The sequence below is a fragment of the Lithobates pipiens genome, unplaced genomic scaffold, assembly GCF_037356315.1.
Source record: "Lithobates pipiens isolate NorthernLeopardFrog02 unplaced genomic scaffold, aLitPip1_a1.2 Scaffold_19, whole genome shotgun sequence".
NCBI classification, from domain to species: Eukaryota; Metazoa; Chordata; class Amphibia; order Anura; family Ranidae; genus Lithobates; species Lithobates pipiens.
The window spans coordinates 595,662,577-595,686,628 of NW_027507764.1; the positions used below are offsets into that span (position 1 = coordinate 595,662,577).

Genomic DNA, 24,052 nt, shown 5'->3' on the forward strand with positions numbered 1-24,052 from the left:
AGGTCTATTACTTGGGGTGATCTGAGGTGGGAAGGTCTATTACTTGGGATGATCTGAGGTGTGAAGGTCTATTACTTGGAATGATCTGAGGTGTGAAGGTCTATTACTTGGAATGATCGGAGGTGGGAAGGTCTATTTCTTGGAATGATCGGAGGTGTGAAGGTCTATTTCTTGGGATGATCTGAGGTGTGAAGGTCTATTACTTGGGGTGATCTGAGGTGTGAAGGTCTATTACTTGGGATGATCTGAGGTGTGAAGGTCTATTTCTTGGGATGATCTGAGGTGTGAAGGTCTATTACTTGGGGTGATCTGAGGTGTGAAGGTCTATTACTTGGGGTGATCTGAGGTGGGAAGGTCTATTACTTGGGGTGATCTGAGGTGGGAAGGTCTATTACTTGGGGTGATCTGAGGTGGGAAGGTCTATTACTTGGGATGATCTGAAGTGGGAAGGTCTATTTCTTGGGATGATCTGAGGTGGGAAGGTCTATTACTTGGGATGATCTGAGGTGGGAAGGTCTATTACTTGGGGTGATCTGAGGTGTGAAGGTCTATTACTTGGGGTGATCTGAGGTGGGAAGGTCTATTACTTGGGGTGATCTGAGGTGTGAAGGTCTATTACTTGGGGTGATCTGAGGTGGGAAGGTCTATTACTTGGGATGATCTGAAGTGGGAAGGTCTATTTCTTGGGATGATCTGAGGTTTGAAGGTCTATTACTTGGGATGATCTGAGGTGGGAAGGTCTATTACTTGGGATGATCTGAGGTGGGAAGATCTATTACTTGGGTGATCTGAGGTGTGAAGGTCTATTACTTGGGGTGATCTGAAGTGGGAAGATCTATTACTTGGGTGATCTGAGGTGTGAAGGTCTATTACTTGGGGTGATCTGAGGTGTGAAGGTCTATTACTTGGGGTGATCTGAAGTGGGAAGGTCTATTACTTGGGATGATCTGAGATGGGAAGATCTATTACTTGGGTGATCTGAGGTGTGAAGGTCTATTACTTGGGGTGATCTGAGGTGTGAAGGTCTATTACTTGGGGTGATCTGAGGTGGGAAGGTCTATTACTTGGGGTGATCTGAGGTGTGAAGGTCTATTACTTGGGGTGATCTGAGGTGGGAAGGTCTATTACTTGGGATGATCTGAAGTGGGAAGGTCTATTTCTTGGGATGATCTGAGGTTTGAAGGTCTATTACTTGGGATGATCTGAGGTGGGAAGATCTATTACTTGGGTGATCTGAGGTGTGAAGGTCTATTACTTGGGGTGATCTGAGGTGGGAAGGTCTATTACTTGGGGTGATCTGAGGTGGGAAGGTCTATTTCTTGGGATGATCTGAGGTGGGAAGGTCTATTACTTGGGATGATCTGAGGTGGGAAGATCTATTACTTGGGGTGATCTGAGGTGGGGAGGTCTATTACTTGGGGTGATCTGAGGTGGGAAGGTCTATTACTTGGTATGATCTGAGGTGTGAAGGTCTATTACTTGGGGTGATCTGAAGTGGGAAGGTGTATTTCTTGGGATGATCTGAGGTGAGAAGGTCTATTACTTGGGGTGATCTGAGATGGGAAGGTCTATTACTTGGGGTGATCTGAGGTGTGAAGGTCCATTACTTGGGATGATCTGAGGCGTGAAGGTCTATTACTTGGGGTGATCTGAGGTGTGAAGGTCTATTACTTGGGGTGATCTGAGGTGTGAAGGTCCATTACTTGGGGTGATCTGAAGTGGGAAGGTCTATTACTTGGGGTGATCTGAGGTGTGGAGGTCTATTACTTGGGGTGATCTGAGGTGTGAAGGTCTATTACTTGGGGTGATCTGAGGTGGGAAGGTCTATTACTTGGGGTGGTCTGAGGTGTGAAGGTCTATTACTTGGGGTGATCTGAGGTGGGAAGGTCTATTACTTGGGGTGATCTGAGGTGGGAAGGTCTATTACTTGGGGTGATCTGAGGTGGGAAGGTCTATTACTTGGGGTGATCTGAAGTGGGAAGGTCTATTACTTGGGGTGATCTGAGGTGGGAAGGTCTATTACTTGGGGTGATCTGAAGTGGGAAGGTCTATTACTTGGGGTGATCTGAGGTGGGAAGGTCTATTACTTGGGGTGATCTGAAGTGGGAAGGTCTATTACTTGGGGTGATCTGAGGTGGGAAGGTCTATTACTTGGGGTGGTCTGAGGTGTGAAGGTCTATTACTTGGGGTGATCTGAGGTGGGAAGGTCTATTACTTGGGGTGATCTGAAGTGGGAAGGTCTATTACTTGGGGTGATCTGAGGTGGGAAGGTCTATTACTTGGGGTGGTCTGAGGTGTGAAGGTCTATTACTTGGGGTGATCTGAGGTGGGAAGGTCTATTACTTGGGGTGATCTGAGGTGGGAAGGTCTATTACTTGGGGTGATCTGAGGTGGGAAGGTCTATTACTTGGGGTGATCTGAGGGGGGAAGGTCTATTACTTGGGGTGATATGAGGTGGGAAGGTCTATTACTTGGGGTGGTCTGAGGTGTGAAGGTCTATTACTTGGGGTGATCTGAGGTGGGAAGGTCTATTACTTGGGGTGATCTGAGGTGGGGAGGTCTATTACTTGGGGTGATCTGACATGTGAAGGTTCAGGAATTGACACTGATCTAAGGTCTGTGACACATTTATCTTTTATGTTCACTGACATGCTGGTTATCTATAGTTCGGAAATTGACAACCTACATGGAAAAGTTTGCTTATGTACGTAAAAAAAAATAAAAATCAATAAAACATTTTTTTGAAGAACATAATCTTTCTGGGCTCGCTTTCCCCAAATCACATTGATTGGCAGCTGAATTTGTTTATCTCCGAATTCCTAAACAGTGACTCTCCAGATCAATACCCATCCTATACTCTCCGGGGGGAACAAACCTCTGGTCCCTCCCACAGGTACACGGAAATGGACTCTGTTCTCATTGGTCAAATAAAAGCCACGTCCGGAGACAATGAACTTTGGGTCATTCAGAGGTAGATGACATGCTGAGAGTTGCCTCTGTGTTCCGGCACTTCCAGGGCTCATTCTCACACATTTCCTTCTCATAACCTCCAGCAATGGTCAAGTCCCCGGAGACCCGGTGATGTGGAGCCTTGGTGACCATTCCAACCATCATGGTGTCCGGGACCCACAAGTTCTGTTTTTATCTGCTCCATGTCTTTCTCATTCTGTATCAAGTGCAGACCAGCCCGGAGGAGACCTTCACAAATGGTGAGTCCTCGTCCTCTGGGGGCATACCACAGGATGACATAGTGGGGGGAACTATAGTGCCTGGGCACAGGGGGGCAGAGTTCAGAGGGTCAGAAGACTGCCGTTTGTAAATAGACGAAGGATGAGGCCATCATGATCACGTGTCACCAAACCCTAAATGTTAATGAGCCGCTGACCTCAACACACTTTGAATGAGGCTTTCCCTTTCTTCTTAATTGAGCCAATCCAAAGATCACGGCCCAAGTCTTCCTTTTATTGGCTGGCTGTCTTACCTTTCAGGGCCCTATGGGGCCACCCTTTCACAGTTGAGGGCTACCTCCCAACGTGCCTATGCTGTCTGAGCCTTAGACCGCAGGCAGCCAGAGAGGACAAGATGGGGCTGGCATGGCAGTGGTAGGAATGATGGGACAAGTAGCCTCAAGTAAGAGGATTAGATGACATTCATAGTGATCACTTCCTGACAGGAAGTTCAGGGAAGCGGCACAGAGGAAGCTGCAGGTGTAAGAAGTTTGAAATAAGTTTGTATTCTCTAAGCATTTATTGGCCAATGCTAAATGGGTGAAGAACAATGCAGTTCATTTAAAAAATAGTGGCTTTAGTACTGTCTTAACCAGAGCATGACCTGTTACCAGGGTCGGGACTTGGGGGCAGGAGGGGAAGGTGCCCTGGTTGCAATGTCTACATGTGGTGGGGGGGAGCCTTTGACACAGCAGCCCATATAGTACATTCGTCCAAGCTGAGAGCCCACCCTTACCACCCTTACCCCTTCCAATTCTTTACTGACCCCCCCTTCTACCAAGGGGCAGCCCTACCTGACATGGAAGAGCCGAAGCAGAGGAGCAATGATGTCTCCGGTGGTGATGTCCACTGGTCTGCACCAGTGGTATACTTAGGGGGGTGAAGGGGTGTGGTGCGCACTCTGGTGGTACCGGCTGCCCGCCAAACTTTTTTGTTTGTTTTTGGTTGCACCTTGCATATGTCCGACAGGCAGAGGTGGCACTGTAGTGATAGTATCATGGGTCCCAGTCGCAGAAGACAATTGGGGTGCCCACCTAAGGGGGAGGACGGGGGAACACCTGGGTGCATCCAGGGAACTCCTGGTTATGGCACACACACAGCTGCACCCCTCCCCCCACTTCTTACAATACTGTGATTGGTGCCTGAGCCACCAATCGCTGGCCCACTTATTGACACAGGGTGGTGGTGTGCCTTGCCCTACATATAGACCACCTTTCAGCATGCTTTTGGGACTGTGGTGGCTCTGTGCAGGTACATGGACAAGAGCTCCCCTCTTACCCTAAAGGCCTTCAGATACCCCCCCGCCCTCGTGTTCCCTAGGGTCACACAGGGCTCCTTAGTTTATTGTACCCTTTCCCCTCCTAGTTCACTTCGTTCCACTGACATGGACCCCCAGGTAGTCTGCCTGACACCACTGACCCAGCAACATTTTTCTCCACCCACAGACACCACCAACATTGGGGCATTTATTCTTTCCCTGCTATTAGCCCCGTATTTTACTGCAAGAGAGTTTGTGAATCATTATTAGGCTCTCTTCATTATGAAGTGTTCCGACCGTTGGCCCCGGTTGTGACCACTACATTTGCTTTGGTGCAGCGCACTACACGGACCAGTATTATCTTTGTACTCTGCTCTTACTCCTGCCCCATTCCCCATTCTCGGGCCCACTGAAATACAAAGGTCTCCACCCACCTCCCCAAGGTGCACTGCAGACAGAGCGACCCCAGCACATAGAATCACAATCAGCACTACAGTGCTATGGACACTAGAGGGAACCCTTCAGAGGACTGATGTGTCCTCTACAGTGGTTTCTAGGTGTCCATCTTGGGGAAGCCAGTGCCTATTATAGCCACCAAATTTCCACGAGATATGATGGTCATTCTGGCACAGAAGTGATATATAAATATTATGTATTGCGTCATGAAGGGAGCACCTAATGATAAAGAGAAGACAAGATAGGTACACATGGCTGCCCATTAGAGGAGCGGGGATATTTACTGATGACCTGGGCCTCCTTCAGGGCAGAAGAGTTCAGAATTCATGTTACCACTGATGATCCCTTCATGTTGTCTCTTCCCCATTGGGGCAAAGAGGGAGAACCCTGCCTGGGCCAGGATAGAGACCACAGAGTGCTGGGAGTACCTACACTATATTGTCAACAGTATTGGGACACCTGCCTTTACACACACATGAACTTTACTGGCATCCCAGTCTTAGTCCGGAGGGTTCAATATTGAGTTGGCCCTTTACAGCTATAACAGCTTCAACTCTTCTGGGAAGACTGTTCACAAGGTTTAGGAGGGTGTCTATGGGAATGTTTGACCGTTCTTCCAGAAGAGCATTTGTGAGGTCAAGCAAGCACTGATATTGGACGAGAAGGCCTGGCTCGCAGTCTCCGCTCTAATTTATCCCAAAGGTGTTCTATCGGTTTGAGGTCAGGACTCTCTGCAGGCCAGTTAAGTTCCTATACCACAAACTCGCTCCTCCATGTCTTTATAAACCTTGCTGGAGACTGGAGATACAAGGAAGGGGGGAGGGGGGCAGGACCAGAAATGGAATCAGAAACAAGAGGGGACAAGGCGGGATCAGAAATGATGAATTAGCAAGCAAGTCTCTGGCTAGCAAGCAAAACACTGAAGGGTAAGAGAACAGTAAAAGAGGAACTAAATACCCTCCCAGCAGCCAACATCAGGTGAAGAATGGGATCTGATGACTGCTGGGAGACACCTGCTGGTGGACACTGGAACAACAACCCTCCACCCAGGGAGCCACAGTGCCACCAGTAGGTGACCCAAGTCCTGAAACTTAGTGCAGGAGAGCCAGACAGAAGTCCCATATCCTCACATTCTATTTAGATTTGCCTAAGGCCGCCATATTGGAAATGGCTCCAAGATTTTTCCTGACAAGTTTTGTTGAACTAAAACCATTGAACCATGATTTAAGTCAATCTGAACATGAGTGTGTGTTAGACTGCAAAAGGTGGGGGGGGGGGGAGGTAGTTGGTTCCACAAGGTGGTCCCTGTGATGGAGTAAAGTTGGGGCCTTCCATTAGTTGGAGTGGATGGACAACTTGGGGTTGCCGCTTCCCAATGGCCTGGTGGCCTCACCTTGTGCAGCTACTGAGAATTGAGCGTTCGTTCTGATGTTGAGCAATGGTGAGCCGGAGTTACCGACTCTCATATATCAGAACTTTCTGGATTCCCGAGGCTTTAACAAACCTGCTGGAAGGGCGGGGTCAATTTTGACATTTCACAGACACTAGGGGGAAACCTGGCCTTAGCAATCTGTCTCATGTGGGGTGTAGACCCCCCTACATGCTAATACAAACCAAAATCATTCTGTCAGAAAGGACAAGGGGGGCACCACATAGGCAACGTGGCCTGTACATCATTGCTCTGGTGACCATGGTGGACCATGTCTCAGAGTCTAAACAAATACTTGCAATCCCCACCAGGGGGAGTATGTGGCAGGGCGACAACGCAGAAGCACAACTGGGAAATAGGATCAGAGTGTTGTCACCCTATAACAGGAAGTGCCTGAACAAGGAGCCCCGTGGCAGGATCACCAGGGAATATTATAATGAAAGCTGCAGATTTTAAAAGCTTAAAAAGACTTCAGAATTTAATTTATTGTGTTAAAGTTTATATTTGATTTTAGAGGCTGGAATTACATAGACCATTTATGGCAAGCGCTACAATATATGTCAGAGCCATATAAATGTGTAATAATAATAACAACATTCAGTGACTGTGGGGGAGGGGACATCAGAGTGTAAATTTATGTTTATTAAAAAAAAATCACACAAACATATATTATTGATAAAAACATTCACATAAAAATAAACAACAACTAAACAAAAAAAAGTGTAGCACTGACCCCCGAAGGAGCTGCTGGTTATTTCTGGGCTTACCGTTAGGCCTTACCGTCTAGGGGATGTCCCGTGGTCGGTGGCCCAGTAACTTGAGACTGACAATAGATCCACTTGAATGGATTTTATTTGCAAAAACTCAAACCATTGAACAGTCTTTCAACTTGGGATCAGAGGGTTGGGAAGGAAGTTCAGGTTCTCTCAATGTCAAAGTCCAGAGAACGTTAAAGAACTCACTTACTTTGACTGCATCCAGAGAATAGCCAATCACAGCTGGATGGTCACTCAGGTTGGACAGTCCGAGCAACCAACAAGGTGCTTCCTCAGGAACAAAGTCTTTATCACAGACGTTGATGTAGAACACGTAGGAAACTAATCTGTAGAACACTTGTAGGATTCCTGGATCTTTCAGCCCGCTTGGCGATATCCACAAGACCGGATTCTCTCGGTAACTTCAGCCCTTCCAGGCTCTTGTTAAAAAACCCCCATATGTGATGTTCTTCTAAAGAGTCCTCCCCCTGGAATGCTTGAAGTACACTGGGCCTCTCCCAAACCGGAGACGGCACCCAACCACCTCAGAATCCTCCTTTAGTTTCCTTGCCTTGGGCTAGCCAGCCCCAAGGCATTAAAGTCAGGTGGATCCGCACCCCAGGCCATAGCCTTCCTGGGGGCTGGTCAGGAGGACCAGGACCATGTAATCAGCCCATCATACTGGACCGGAACCCCGAACCACGTGACGTCCGTATCTTAAATACCCTCTCCCAGAGGGCACAGCGAGAGGGCCACTCCCACTGACCTGACTCCGAAAAAGAGTAACTTAAGCGCCTGACCAGACCATAGTTCCACGCCTGCCACAAGAGACAGTGCCCCCTGTGGCCAGGCTGAACATCTCGCAGTCCAGTCGGACTGACACAGAAGTCAAATTTAGACAAATAAACCCAAACCAAACTGCAGTTTAGGCAAAGTTTAATTTTGAAAAACGCATAGCGCGTGCTTCTCAGGAGCCGCCGCTACACAAGCGTGCTTACATCAGCAAGTAAAGAAAACCTGACAAGATGACATAGAAAGAAACATATTTTAATGACAACAAAAAAGAGATACAAACCTCGAACCTCAACCTAAACACAATCCAGGCTAAGAAACATTTTGAGATTTAATCGCCATCAGGATGCGATTCCAAAACCCTCCACATCAATCACCCCGACTTCCACATCATTCAACTTTGCCTGACCGTGTGTACGCAACACCAGTTTAGGACAAAATCCGTCTGAAAAAATCTGACAGATTTTGTGGTCGGAATGTCCAACCGTGTGTACAAGGCACTAGAGTTGCTGAGTTTTAGTAGCGTTCATGGAGTTTTCGGGACACAAAAGGTTTTTGGAGAGCCATTAGATGGACAGCTATGACTTACGATGAGAAGACAATAATGAGTGCAGTATTTATATTACAGAGCCATTGGTGTCCAATGCCAGTTCAGACCCAGACTTGTCCTTTTCCACTGGAGGGGGGAACCCTGTCATTACCAACACTACCGCAGACACCGGAGGAGCCTCCTACCCAGGTATGGCATCTGATAACCACACAGTAGTGGACCCATGTGCAGAATCTTATATGAACCTGATACTATATATGATGTAGATCAGAGTTATGATTGATGGCCTTATTTCTCTCATAACTGTAGCACTAACCCCTGAAGGAGCTGCTGGTTATTTTTGGGCTTACCGTTATCTTCCGTTCTCCTTGTGACACGTCTAGGGGATGTCCCGTGGTCGGTGGCCCAGTAACTTGAGACTGACAATAGATCCACTTGAATGGATTTTATTTGCAAAAACTCGAACCATTGAACAGTCTTTCAACTTGGGATCAGAGGGTTGGGAAGGAGGTTCAGGTTCTCTCAATGTCAAAGTCTATAAACGTTAAAGAACTTGTTTACTTTGACTGCATCTAGAGAACAGCCAATCACAGCTGGATGATCCCTCGGGTTGGACAGTCCCTCTCTCACAAGGCCAAGCAGCCAACAAGGTGCTACTCAGGAACAAAGTCTCTGCCACAGACGTTGTTGTAGAACATGTAGGAAACTAAGCTGTAGAACACTTGTAGGATTCCCGGATCTCTCAGCCAGCTTGGCGATATCCACAAGACCGGATTCTCTTGGTTACTTCAGCCCTTCCAGGCTCTTGTTAAGAAAACCAAACTCATACGTGGTGTTCTTCTGAAGAGTCCTCCCCTGGAATGCTTGAAGCACACTGGGTCTCTCCCGAACCAGAGACGGCACCCAACCACCTCAGAATCCTCCTCTAGTTTCCCTGCCCCAGGCTAGCCAGCCCCAAGGCATTAAAATTGGGTGGATCCGCACCCCAGGCCATAGCCTTCCTGGGGGCTGGTCAGGAGGACCAGGACCATGTAATCAGCACATCATACTGGACCGTAACCCCCGAACCACGTGACGTCCGTATCTTAAATACCCTCTCCCAGAGGGCACAGCGAGAGGGCCACTCCCACTGACCTGGCTCCGAAAAAGAGTAACTTGAGCGCCTGACCAGACCATAGTTCCATGCCTGCTACAAGAGACAGTGCCCCCTGTGGCCAGGCTGAACAATCTCACAGCCCAGTCAGACTGACACAGAAGTCAAATTGTAGCTTGGGTAAAGTTTTAACTTTGAAAAACACATAGCGCATGGAGCCCGCCGCTACATAACTAAGAGTTGCTGAGTTTTAGTAGCATTCATGGAGGTTTCGGGACACAAAAGGTTTTTGGAGAGCCATTAGATGGACAGCTATGACTTACGATGAGAAGACAATAATGAGTGCAGTATTTATATTACAGAGCCATTGGTGTCCAATGCCAGTTCAGACCCAGACTTGTCCTTTTCCACTGGAGGGGGGAACCCTGTCGTTACCAACACTACCGCAGACACCGGAGGAGCCTCCTACCCAGGTATGGCATCTGATAACCACACAGTAGTGGCCCAATGGGGAGGATTTCTATAAGGAGAGCCTGGATATGCTTATATGAACATGATACTTACTAATTAGAATCAGAAGAGTTATCTTTGAAGGCTTTATAACTGAGAAATAATGGGTGAAATTATGTAAATATTTTTGGGGATTAGTAGTGTCCATTGAGTTTTCAGGACAATAACAATTTTTTGGAGAGGCATTTTTTGGACAGAGCTATGATTTAAGCCAAAAAGAGGATAATGATTGCAGTTTTTATATTACCGATCCTTCAATCTATAATGTTGTTTAAGGCTGCACAGCCCAGGTCAGGGGGAAAGGATTAATGTTTTGCTGCCTTTTCCCCGGTGTGGGTGCGTGCAGACTTTAGCTGAGGTCCAGTCTCCCTCCCATGTTCTATAAAAGTCAAGCGGTCTCGATCCTATGGGGGTCCAGGGAACGCTGGGGAAACGCATGGAGAACCTACAATAAATGCTTGCTGGAACCTATAGTCCGCTGAGGAATAGGGATGAGCTGGGTGTTCGAGTCGAAATCATGTTCGACTCAAACACCGGCTGTTCGCCCGTTCGGCGAAGTCAGAACTTTGTGGGCTGTTCGTGCCATATTCGTGGGGCGCTCATGGCCCGCAATGCACTGCTCCATCGCAGTGCATTGCTGGCTGATGATTGGCCAAGCATGCACTGTGACCTGCATGCTTGGCCAATCACAGCGCAGGCAGAAGGAGACCCATAATTGGCCACAGGCAGGATGCCTGTGGCCAATTATAGCTCAGGGGGTTTAGTACACGCCCCACACTATATAAGGCCGCCTGCGCAGCGGCCTTGTGTAGTGTGTTGCGGCATTCAGGGAGAGAACAGGATAGGCAGGGACAGTGTCTTATTTTCTTGTGATTGAACCTAGCGCAGTCAGAGTCCGTGTATTGTGTCATCTGCTCAGTGTGCACCTAAAGCTACCCCAATTGCTGGTGTTCTCATCTCCCTACAGACATCTCCGGGAGGCCTTGCAGAAAGGTCTGTGCAACGCGTTCCCAGAAACTGGGAGGTTACAAACTCCTGCTCCTGGACAACGTGTTGCTGAGGCATCGGTCAGAAGGAGCGGTGGAGAAGGTGGCCGTCTGACCGATGCGTTCAGACAATTTTTTAGTCCGCAGCCCCAAGGTATGATCGGTTCCAGCAACCATCACCACGTCTGATTTACATGGTGCAGGAATACCTAGGGGCAAGGTCAGACTTGGACACCTTTCCCATCGAAAATCCTCTGGCTTACTGGGTCTTGAGGATGGATCACTGGCCAGAGCTTGCACAGTATGCAATTGAGCTACTGGCCTGTCCTGCATCCAGCGTTCTTTCGGAACGCACCTTCAGTGCTGCTGGTGGCTTTGTTACCGATCACAGGGTGCGCCTGTCCACCGAATCAGTTGATCGACTGACCTTCATCAAGATGAATCAGTCTTGGATCACCCACAGCTACCAAGCACCTGAAGCTGATGTAACCGAATCATTTTTTTTGAAATGTCACATCCCTTCAAGACTGCCCATGCTGATGCTGAGTGACTGTCCTGTTATGTTGACTATCTTCTTCCTCCTCAATGATCCTGCTGATAGCTTGCAAGAACATTTTTGGTTCTGGGTGCCGCCACCAGTGCCTAAGGCCCAACTTTTCAGCCCCTGTTTAACAGGGGCTTGTAATTACAATTTTTGATGCAATGCTTTGTAGCAGGGCTCATTCCTGCACTCCAACTAGGAGTATCTGGGAGAGGTTGCAGTGTGGTGGCACCAGCACCAGTGCCTAAGGCCCAATTTTTCAGCCCTGGTTTAACAGGGGCATATAATTACAATTCTTGATATAATATTTCACAGCAGGGCCCGTTCCTGTGCCCACCGAGAGTAACTGTGAGGACTTATAGTGTTGTGGCACCAGCACCACAACCACCATAGGCCCAATTTTTCTACCACTGTTCAACAATGGCATGTAATTACAATTCTTGATATAATCGTTCACAGCAGGGCGCTCCAGCGCCCACCAAGAGTCACTTTGAGGGCTTACAATGTTGTGGCAAAACCAACACCTTGTTCCGCCATTTCTGCAGAGCATATAGGGCAGGCCCCTACTTTCAAACATCCAACTTACAAACATCTCCTACTTGCAAACGGAAGGAGACAACAGCAAGTGAGATGAAAAAAGACGGACGACAAAACAAATTATACAGGGGTGATAACCCTTCCCTATGTTTTCCAAAAAGCTTAAAATTGATTTTTTGACTGGAGCCAGGGCTGGACTGGGACAGAAATTTGGCCCTGGACTTCATCCAGACCGGCCCCCTTACATCAGATTGACCCATCACCAGCCCCCTTACATCAGAGTGTCCCATCACCAGCCCCCTTACATCAGAGTGTCCCATCAGCGCCCCCTTACATCAGAGTGTCCCATCACCAGCCCCCTTACATCAGAGTGTCCCATCACTAGCCCCCTTACATCAGACTGTCCCATCACCAGCCCCCTTACATCAGAGTGTCCCATCACCAGCCCCCTTACATCAGACTGTCCCATCACCAGCCCCCTTACATCAGAGTGTCCCATCAGCGCCCCCTTACATCAGAGTGTCCCATCACCAGCCCCCTTACAGAGTGTCCCATCACCAGCCCCCTTACATCAGAGTGTCCCATCACTAGCCCCCTTACATCAGAGTGTCCCATCACCAGCCCCCTTACATCAGAGTGTCTCATCACCAGCCCCCTTACATCAGAGTGTCCCATCACCAGCCCCCTTACATCAGAGTGTCCCTTCAGCAGCCCCCTTACATCAGAGTGTCCCATCACCAGCCCCCTTACATCAGAGTGTCCCATCAGTGCCCCCTTACATCAGAGTGTCCCATCAGCACCCCCTTACATCAGAGTGTTCCATCACCGGCCCCCTTACATCAGAGTGTCCCATCACCAGCCCCCTTACATCAGAGTGTCCCTTCAGCAGCCCCCTTACATCAGAGTGTCCCATCACCAGCCCCCTTACATCAGAGTGTCCCATCAGTGCCCCCTTACATCAGTGTCCCATCAGCACCCCCTTACATCAGAGTGTCCCATCAGCGCCCCCTTACATCAGAGTGTCCCATCAGCAGCCTCCTTACATCAGAGTGTCCCATCAGCACCCCCTTACATCAGAGTGTCCCATCAGCGCCCCCTTACATCAGAGTGTCCCATCACCAGCCCCCTTACATCAGAGTGTCCCATCACCAGCCCCCTTACATCAGAGTGTCCCATCACCAGCCCCCTTACATCAGAGTGTCCCATCAACAGTCCCCTTACATCAGTGTCCTCCCCCACATGTACTCACAGTTCTGAAGGCAGCTTCTCATCGTCCTCTCTCCAGTCATGTGATAACAAGTGATAGGGGAGAGAGGAAAGAAAGTCGGCCGGCTGTCTATCTCCCCCTGCAGGCTGGAGGGAGCATAACGCCTAATGCTCTCTCCAGCATATGACGGAAGCTTCTCCTCCTGACAGGCAGGGAATCGCGATCGCTCACTGTCAGAGAGGAGCGGCTCCAGGACTGCACCAGACCGGCCCACTGAGCCATCGGCCCACCGGGAATCTCCCGGTAGTCCCGATGGCCAGTACATGCCTGACTGGAGCTACACTTTAAAAATGTACCAGTTCAAAATTACAAACAGATTCAACTTAACACAACAAACCTACACAGTCCCTGTCTTGTTTGCACCGCCTGTATACTGCTGTTCTGAGTATATAGGGCCTGGGGGCCACACGCATTTCCTTTTTTTTATTTGGGTACGGGGTTCCCCTTAACCACTTTCAGACCGGACCATTTTGCTGGTAAATGACCAGAGGTCTTTTTACACTTTGGCACTGCGCTGCTTTAACTGGTAATTGCGCGGTCATGCAATGTTGTACCCAAACAAAATTTGCGTCCTTTTCTTCCCACAAATAGAGCTTTCTTTTGATGGTATTTGATTGCCTCTGCGATTTTTATTTTTTGCGATATAAACGTAAAAAGACCGCAAATTTTGAAAAAAAATGATATTTTCTACTTTTTGTTATTAGAAAAATCCAATAAACTCAATTTTAGTCATACATTTAGGCCAAAATGTATTCAGCCACATGTCTTTGGTAAAAAAAAAGTCAATAATTGTATATTTATTGGTTTGCGCAAAAGTTGTCACATCTACAAACTAAGGTACGTTTTCTGGAATTTACGCAGCTTTTAGTTTACGACTGCCTATCTCATTTCTTGAGGTGCTAAAATGGCAGGGCAGTACAAAACCCCCCCAAATGACCCCATTTTGGAAAGTAGACCCCCTAAGGAAATTGATAAGAGGCATGTTGAGCCCATTGAATATTTTATTTTTTTGCCTCAAGCGATTGAATAATGACAAAAAAAAAATTTTTTTTTTTTTTTACACAAAGTTGTCACTAAATGATATATTGCTCACACATGCTATGGGCGTATGTGAAATGACACCCCAAAATAAATTCTGCTGCTTCTCCTGAGTACGGGGATACCACATATGTGGGACTTTTTGGGAGCCTAGCCGCGTACGGGGCCCCGAAAACCAAGCACCGCCTTCAGGCTTTCTAAGGGCGTAAATTTTTGAGTTCACTTCTCACTACCTATTACAGTTTTGAAGGCCATAAAATGCCAAGATGGCACAAAACCCCCACAAATGACCCCATTTTAGAAAGTAGACACCCCAAGCTATTTGCTGAGAGGCATGTTGAGTCCATGGAATATTTTATATTTTGCCACAAGTTGCGGGAAAATTACAAACTTTTTTTTTTTTTTTTTTTTTCACAAAGTTGTCACTAAATGATATATTGCTCACGCATGCCATGGGCATATGTGAAATGACACCCCAAAATAAATTCTGCTGCTTCTCCTGAGTACGGGGATACCACATATGTGGGACTTTTTGGGAGCCTAGCCGCGTACGGGGCCCCGAAAACCAAGCACCGCCTTCAGGCTTTCTAAGGGCGTTACAGTTTTGAAGGCCATAAAATGCCAAGATGGCACAAACCCCCCCCAAATGACCCCATTTTGGAAAGTAGACACCCCTAAATTTAGGGGTACACTAGTGAGACTAGGTAATAAATGGCGGGTGCCCTGAAACTATAAAAAAATAACTAACCAACCAGCGTCACCTGTAACAGTTATATGGTGATCACTGGTGAAAGGGTTAACTAGGGGGCAATCAGGGGGCTTTATGCGGTAGTATATGGGGGTCCCTGGCGCTATAAAAAGCTGCGGCGAACCTAAATACCTACCTGCCTAACTAGCGTCACCTGTGACACTAATACAGCGATCAGAAAAATGATCGCTTATTAGGCTGGGTTCACACTGGAGCGATGCGGGAACGCCACGAATCCGCGGCGGGTTCCCGCATCGCATGCCTCCCGGCGGCAGTTCACACTGCCCTATGCGAACTGCTGGGAGTGTCAGTGAAATGTTACTGACACCCCCAGATCAGTTCGCATATCGCAGTGCGATCTGCAAACTCGGATCGCATGGTGTGAACACCCATGCGATCCGATTCTGCTGCGGGCCAAAAAAAGGGTCCCGTGCGAATTTGCGGCGGGTGCGGCGGGTGTGGCGGGTGCGGCGGGTGCTGCGAATGGCTGAACTCGAATCGCACAGAGATCGGATGTGATTTGCACTGCAGTGCGGTGCGAATCACATCCGTTCTCAAACCGCTGCAATCTGAACCCAGCCTTAGTGACACTGGCGACGGGGGGTGATCACGGGGTTAAACCTTTATTGGGGGGGTTAGGGGGGTACCTTAGAACTAAAGGGGGCTAACCCTAACTGCCCTAACAGTTATTAGTCACAAATGACACCCGCCGGGTGATCAGGGGGTTAAACCTTTATTAGGTAATAAATGGCGGGTGCCCTGAAACTATAAAAAAATAACTAACCAACCAGCGTCACCTGTAACAGTTATATGGTGATCACTGGTGAAAGGGTTAACTAGGGGGCAATCAGGGGGCTTTATGCGGTAGTATATGGGGGTCCCTGGCGCTATAAAAAGCTGCAGCGATCCTAAATACCTACCTGCCTAACTAGCGTCACCTGTGACACTAATACGGCGATCAGAAAAATGATCGCTTATTAGGCTGGGTTCACACTGGAGCGATGCGGGAACGCACGAATCCGCGGCGGGTTCCCGCATCGCATGCCTCCCGGCGGCAGTTCACACTGCCCTATGCGAACTGCTGGGAGTGTCAGTGAAATGTTACTGACACCCCCAGATCAGTTCGCATATCGCAGTGCGATCTGCAAACTCGGATCGCATGGTGTGAACACCCATGCGATCCGATTCTGCTGCGGGCCAAAAAAAGGGTCCCGTGCGAATTTGCGGCGGGTGCGGCGGGTGCGGCGAATGGCTGAACTCGAATCGCACAGAGATCGGATGTGATTTGCACTGCAGTGCGGTGCGAATCACATTCGTTCTCATAAACCGCTGCAATGTGAACCCAGCCTTAGTGACACTGGCGACGGGGGGTGATCACGGGGTTAAACCTTTATTGGGGGGGTTAGGGGGGTACATTAGAACTAAAGGGGGCTAACTCTAACTGCCCTAACAGTTATTACAGTCACAAATGACACCAATGCAAAAAAAAAAAAAAAAAAAAAAAAAATGACATTGGTGTCACTGTGACTGGGGGGCAGGGGTAATTGGGGGGGTGATCGGGGGGTAAAGGGGGGGTGTGAGTGTGCCTGGCATGTTCTACTGTGTGTGTAGAGTGTTGGTGCAACTCACCGATCCGCTCTCCTCCGTGTCGGAACGGAAAATACCGACACGGAGGAGAGAATACATCACTTCCTCTCCTGTGTTTACATTACAGGAGAGGAAGTGATGTCACGGGGGATTTCCATTCGTCGAGAGCGATCGCGAGGGGGTGGCCATGAATGAATGGCCGCCCCCTCATCCCGGATCGCTCTCGAAGAAATGCCGACCGCCGCAGGCACCGGGGGGGGGCCCGATCGGGCCCCCCACCCGCGGGCAGGCAGGGACTTATATATACGCCCATATGCCTGCCCGTGCCATTCTGCCGACGTATATCGTCGTGCGGCGGTCGGCAAGTGGTTAATATCCGTACAAGACCCAAAGGGGCTGGTAATGGGCAGGGAGGGCTACCCATCCCATTTTTCTCAATGATTTTCATCCATATTGACGGAACCAGATATAACATTAAAACTGCAAGCAGTTTGAAATGACTTTTTTTCCATTAAATGTCATTTTGTGCAGGGACTGTTCTAAACACGGGAAACACGTGGCACTTCACAGGCATACTGCAGACACCCCCCCAGGCACCATATTTAAAGGAATATTTCACTTTTTTTTCACTTTAATCGTCATTAAAATCAGTGCTCCCGAAAAAAGCGCCCGTTTTTAAAAAATTTTTTGGCATTGACCCATGTCCCCTGGGGCAGGAGCCAGGTCCCCAAACCCTTTTTAGGACAACATCTTGCATATTAGCCATTAAAATGAATCTGGATAACGATGAATTGTGCAGAGAAGACAGAAATCATTTCAGTATTTCTATTACAGATCCATCGATGTACAATGCCAGTGCAGACCCCGACCTTTCCTTCCCCACTGAAGTGAAGACCCCTGTCACCACCAACCCTACAACAGAGACAGGAGGAGTCTCCCACCCGGGTATGACATCTGGCAGACACGTGAGATTCGTTTCGATACGAAACAAAAAATTAGTACGAATCCGAAATATACGAATTTTTATGCATACAAATTCCGAACAAATGACGAAATTTCGTTAACGAATTTCGGATCCAAATTACCAGAAACGTGACTGGTGTTTTGTTCACCAATCAGAGGAAGTCAGCACAGCGCAGGGACGGGGTGGGAGCCCCTCATAATGATAAATTCGTCATAACGAACTTTCGTTGTTTTAACGTCATTTTTTTTTACGAATCTGACGAAAATTCGTATTTTGGGCAAATCCGAATTGAATTTCGTACACACATTACGAAATGCCAATTTCTTTTTCCGTACGAAACAAAACAAAAAAATTTCTGACGGCGCCCCATGTCTGGCATCTGGTGTCCACGTAGTGGCTCCATGGGGGGGAACTTCTATATGCACACCTCCCAACATTTTTGAGATGGGAATGAGGGCCTCCTACCAGCAAACGTATGTAGGCATAGGACACGCCCCCACCACACCCCCTTAACCACTTTCATCCCCGGACTGTTTTGCTGGTCAAAGACCAGACAACTTTTTGCGATTCGGCACTGCGTCGTTTTAACTGACAATTGCGCGGTCGTGCGACGTGGCTCCCAAATAAAAATTGGCGTCCTTTTTTTCCCCACAAATAGAGCTTTCTTTTGGTGGTATTTGATCTCCTCTGCGGTTTTTATTTTTTGCGCTATAAACAAAAATAGAGCGACAATTTTGAAAGAAACGCATTATTTTTTTACTTTTTGTCATAATAAATATCCCCCAAAAATATATAAAAAAACTTTTTTGTTCCCTCAGTTTAGGCCGATACGTATTCTTCTACATATTTTTGTTAAAAAAAAAAAGAGATTATTGATTGGTTTGCGCAAAAGTTATAGCGTTTACAAAATAGGGGATAGTTTTATGACATTTTTATTAATATTTTTTTTTTTACTAGTAATGGCGGCGATCAGCGATATTTATTGTGACTGCGACATTGTGGCGGACACATCGGACATTTTTGACACATTTTTGGGACCATTGTCATTTGTACAGCATATATAAATCCTATATAAATGCAGTGATTCCTGTGTAAATGACACTGACAGTGAAGGGGTTAACCAGTGGGTGGCAGTGTAGGGGTTAAGTGTTCCTAGGGGTGTGTTACTAACTGTGGGGGGGGGGCTGGGCTTTAATTTAGTGAACACTGATCTGTGCTCCAATCACATGGAGCAGAGATCAGCGTCACTTGTTGCTAGGCAGAACGGGGAGATGTTGTTTACAACGGCATATCCTCGTTCAGCCGCCCCCCGTGAGACGATCGCGGGTATCCCCGCGGTCGATCGAGTCCGCCGGTGACCTGCGACCGGACTCACGGGGGGTCCCGACCGGCACGGCGGGCGCGCTCGCGACGGCAGGGGGCGGCAAATTTAAAGGGAAGTACAGGTACGCCCATTTGCCTGCCCGTGCCATTTTGCCGACGTACATCGGCGTGCGCCGGTCGGGAACCGGTTAAAGGAGAATTAACCAAAAATAAAAGGTTAATTAAATCCACGAGGACTTTTTTTTTTTTTTTTTACCACTACAGTACTATTCCTTTATATTGGCTTTTAAAATGTACAAATGTAGCAATTTAGAATTTAGGTGAAACGTTTAGCACTGTTTAGTAAAAAATAATTTTTTATTTTTTTTTGTGTTTTATTGGGGGGGGGGGGGGGGGTCCATCAGCACCTTTTTAGACAGCACTTCATCCCAATACAAATGAGGAATATTTGAGAAAGAAGAAAGGGGATTTTTACAGTGCTAGTGTATTGAAAGTACAATAATAAAAATTATACATAAAACAATTAATTTTATTATTAATTATTAATTTTTTTTACATTAGCAATCATTGCATAGTTACAAAAATGACAAAGAAGACTGGTCCACATAGTACAGAGGGTGGGAAAAAAAAAAGCTTGCAGTCATCTATCCCGACATGTTTCGCAACAGCTTCCTCAGGGGATATCCCCTGAGGAAGCTGTTTGCGAAACATGTCGGGATAGATGACTGCAAGCTTTTGTAACTATGCAATGATTGCAAATGTAAATTTTTTAAATAATTAATAATAAAATTAATTGTTTTATGTATAATTTTTATTATTGTACTTTCAATACACTAGCACTGTATGAAAAATCCCCTTTCTTCTTTCTCAAATATTCCTCAGAACAACTATTTGTTGATATCGATGGACTTTTTAGGCATAAACATAGATTTAAAAAAAAAAAAAAAGAATAATTTTAACAATGTTTTATTTCTAAAAACAAAGAAACATACATTCAATGCCTCAGAGCATAATGATTACACTGTCTGGTATGGTCTAGGTACGTCACAATTTACACACATGACTCATGTATTCCCATTTTGTTATCATACATATATATAACATGGGGACAAATAAAAAAGAGCCAAAAACACAAAGAAGAAAATTTACAAAACAGTGTATCATAGACGACTCAGCTCAGGGATGCTCTACATGTTACGCGGTCTCTAAAAAACGCTTCATCAGGAGCTCATGACTTTTTTCTAAAAATAAACAAACAGCATTAAAATACGTTTATATAAAAAAAAGAACAAAAAACGTATAATTAAAAACAATAAAATAATATAACAATATAATTATAAAACAAAAAAATTATACTTTGGAAAATTATACAAAAAGGAAGAAACGCCTATGAGTGATTAATTAATTGATTGCAATAATAGTGAGAAAAATTGATCTACCCCTCGAATAAATCAAACTTAACATAATTTATAAAAAAAAAAAAAAAAAAAAAAGAATTATAAATAACAAGTGTTAATAATGAAATTCGAAAAAATCCCAGTGAAGTGATAAAAAAAGTCAAACAAATGAAAAATAGTCCAGTGAGAACTTAATAAATACCTAAATTGAAAAAAAGTTAAAATTCATAAGAATTCGTGAAAAAATATTAAGTTAATAGTAACAATAAAATAAAAATTTTAAAAAATATATATATTAGTGGTAATAATAAAAAAAAAAAAATAGTGGTAATAATGGGTGTAATAATGATGTAAAAATAAAAAAATGTATAAAAAAAAAATGTTTAATCTTCTGTGCAACCAAAAAACACCAAGGATCGTGATCACCACCACACAAAATATGCGCTTACCAAAAGGCAAGCGATTTCGTGCCCATAGTCAATCTCCGCAGCACCTCCTCAGACCATGATCACCGTAGGGCTCCCTTATTGAATAGAACCGGCCGGGACCGTCAACAGCAGCACGTGAAGCAGAAAGGCAATACTCGGGATCCCAGGGAAATGGAAAGAAGACTCACCATAGCATAGTTCCGTATAACAAATGTAATAAAAGTAAAGAAATACACTTACATAGAAAGCAGTGAAAGCGCCCATAAAAAATGCCGGCTGGCATGCAATCGCCCGTGCAACCTACACTGTATCGCGAGGACGTCAGCGCATCTGCCACCCGAATGCCACCATATAGATCAGACCAAAATAAGAGACAAATGGGGGGGGGAGAGGGACAGAGGGGCATTGCTCCAAATCTGGGACAGTCCCTCAAAATCCGGGACAGTCCCCCGAAATCCGGGACGGTCCCTCGAAATCCGGGACAGTTGGGAGCTATGCATATGAAGAATCTGGATAACGATGAATTGTGCAGAGAAGACAGAAATCATTTCAGTATTTCTATTACAGATCTATCGATGTACAATGCCAGTGCAGGCCCCGACTTGTCCTCGCCCACCAGAGAGGAGATTCCTGGCATCGGTAATGCTACGGCTGAGACAATGGGAGCTTTCCACCCAGGTATGGCATCTGGTGTCCACCTAGTGGCTCCATGGGGGAACTTCTATATGAAAAATCTGGATAAGCTCATATGAACCTGATACCATATAACATAGGATTTACATCAGATTGATCATCGAAGGTCTTGTTTATCTTACAACTAAGAGCTGCTGGGTTTCATATTTTTTTACTTTTTATGGTTTTAGTAACATCCACACAGTTTTCAGTTATCGGAAAGTCTTTGGAGAGCCGCTGGTTGGATAACGATGAATTGTGCAGAGAAGACAGAAATCATTTCAGTATTTCTATTACAGATCCATCGATGTACAATGCCAGTGCAGACCCCGACCTTTCCTTCCCCACTGAAGTGAGGACCCCTGTCACCACCAACCCTACAACAGAGACAGGAGGAGTCTCCCACCCGGGTATGGCATCTGGTAAACATGTGCCCCCATGGGGGGGGGGGGATTTCTATGTGGAGAACATGGATATGCGCATATGAACCTGATACGATATACAGAGTGGACTGTAGATCAGAGTTACCATCGACATAGAGAGAAAAGATTTGACATAGAAAGAAAAGATTTGACATAGAGAGAAAAGATTTGACATAGAGAGAAAAGATTCGACATAGAGAGAAAAGATTCGACATAGAGAGAAAAGATTCGACATAGAGAGAAAAGATTCGACATAGAGAGAAAAGATTTGACATAGAAAGAAAAGATTTGACATAGAGAGAAAAGATTTGACATAGAGAGAAAAGATTCGACATAGAGAGAAAAGATTCGACATAGAGAGAAAAGATTCGACATAGAGAGAAAAGATTCTACATAGAAAGAAAAGATTCAACATTGAGAGAAAAGATTCTACATAGAAAGAAAAGATTCGACATTGAGAGAAAAGATTCTACATAGAAAGAAAAGATTTGACATTGAGAGAAAAGATTCGACATAAAGAGAAAAGATTCGACATAGAGAGAAAAGATTCGACATAGAGAGAAAAGATTCGACATAGAGAGAAAAGATTTGACATTGAGAGAAAAGATTCGACATAGAGAGAAAAGATTCGAGATAGAGAGAAAAGATTCGACATAAAGAGAAAAGATTCAACATAAAGAGAAAAGATTTGACATAGAGAGAAAAGATTCTACATAGAAAGAAAAGATTCAACATTGAGAGAAAAGATTCTACATAGAAAGAAAAGATTCGACATTGAGAGAAAAGATTCTACATAGAAAGAAAAGATTTGACATTGAGAGAAAAGATTCGACATAAAGAGAAAAGATTCGACATAGAGAGAAAAGATTCGACATAGAGAGAAAAGATTCGACATAGAGAGAAAAGATTTGACATTGAGAGAAAAGATTCGACATAGAGAGAAAAGATTCGACATAGAGAGAAAAGATTTGACATTGAGAGAAAAGATTCGACATAGAGAGAAAAGATTTGACTTTATAGAGATAATAGCAAAAAAGGTTGAATGTGCCTAACCTAACTCTATTAATCCAAGATTATTCTACATAGAGAGAAAAGATTCGACATGAGGATTCGAGGAAGCAGTGGATATTTATGGTCAAATGCTCCGCCCCTAGGCTATAGAAGAATTCTAATGTTGGGTGACTAGTAATAATAATAAATAAATATAATTATATATATATACAACATTAGAATTCTACTATAGCTTGTAGGCGGAACATTGGACCGGAAATGTACGATCAGGGCGTCTTAGCCCTTGTACACACGGTCAGACATTCCGACGGAAAATGTCCGATCGGACCGTGTTGTCGGATAATCCGACTGTGTGTGGGCTCCATCGGACTGTTTCCGTCGAAATATCCGACGGACCAAGTTTTCGAGCTTGGCTATAAAACTTTCCGACAACATGATCCGATTGGACTTGGTCCGATCATGTGTAGAGAATTCCGATTGGACAAAGTGCCACGCATGCTCAGATCAAATTCCTACACCAAAGCTATTGGCTACTAGCCTGAACGTAGTCCCGTCGTAACAAAATAACGTCATCACGTTCTGAACGATCAAATTTTCCGACAACGTTGTCCGACCGTGTGTATGCAACAGTTTCGGACAAAATCCGACGGATTTGGTTGTCAGAATGTCTGACCGTGTGTACAAGGGGCTTAGAGTTTAGCTGCTCCGTCGAATCTTCTTAGAACATTCGACAGACGCCATAAGCCTTCAATGACAGATTCCACCTTTTCTAGTACATCCCTTGTACTAGAAAAAAAGCATGACAGGACCTCTTATATATGAGATCCGGGGGAACAAAAAGACCTCACGTCTCATATTTACACTAAAATGAAATAAAAAAATAATAATTAGTCATTCAATTTTTTATTTCCCTTTTAAGAGCTGTGGGCGGAAGTGATGCTTTGACTTCGCTTCCGCCCCGCAATCATATGGAGACAGGTGTGGGGCCATCTCCCCCCTCACCCGTCTCCATGTCAGGCTAGGCAAAGGATCGCCGATGGCTCCGGTCAGCGGCGGAGGGC

The 24,052-nt window shown here is 45.9% G+C and overlaps 1 protein-coding gene across 6 annotated transcripts in view; it reads left to right on the forward strand.

Moving 5' to 3' along the window:
• Positions 1-2,949: 2,949 nt before the first annotated feature.
• The window catches only part of LOC143997825 (uncharacterized), an 82,037-nt gene continuing 60,934 nt past the window's right edge, over positions 2,950-24,052 (forward strand). For 2 of the 6 annotated variants that reach the window (XM_077493645.1, XM_077493646.1), the window contains exons 1-6: positions 2,950-3,209; positions 8,546-8,656; positions 9,923-10,033; positions 17,609-17,719; positions 21,454-21,564; positions 21,858-21,968. In XM_077493645.1, coding sequence (XP_077349771.1) covers positions 3,113-3,209; positions 8,546-8,656; positions 9,923-10,033; positions 17,609-17,719; positions 21,454-21,564; positions 21,858-21,968 — 652 coding nt within the window. In that variant the 5' untranslated portion in view covers positions 2,950-3,112. The remainder of the gene's footprint in view (positions 3,210-8,545; positions 8,657-9,922; positions 10,034-17,608; positions 17,720-21,453; positions 21,565-21,857; positions 21,969-24,052) is intronic. The other 4 variants (XM_077493648.1, XM_077493647.1, XM_077493650.1 and 1 more) reach the window with 4 other exon arrangements.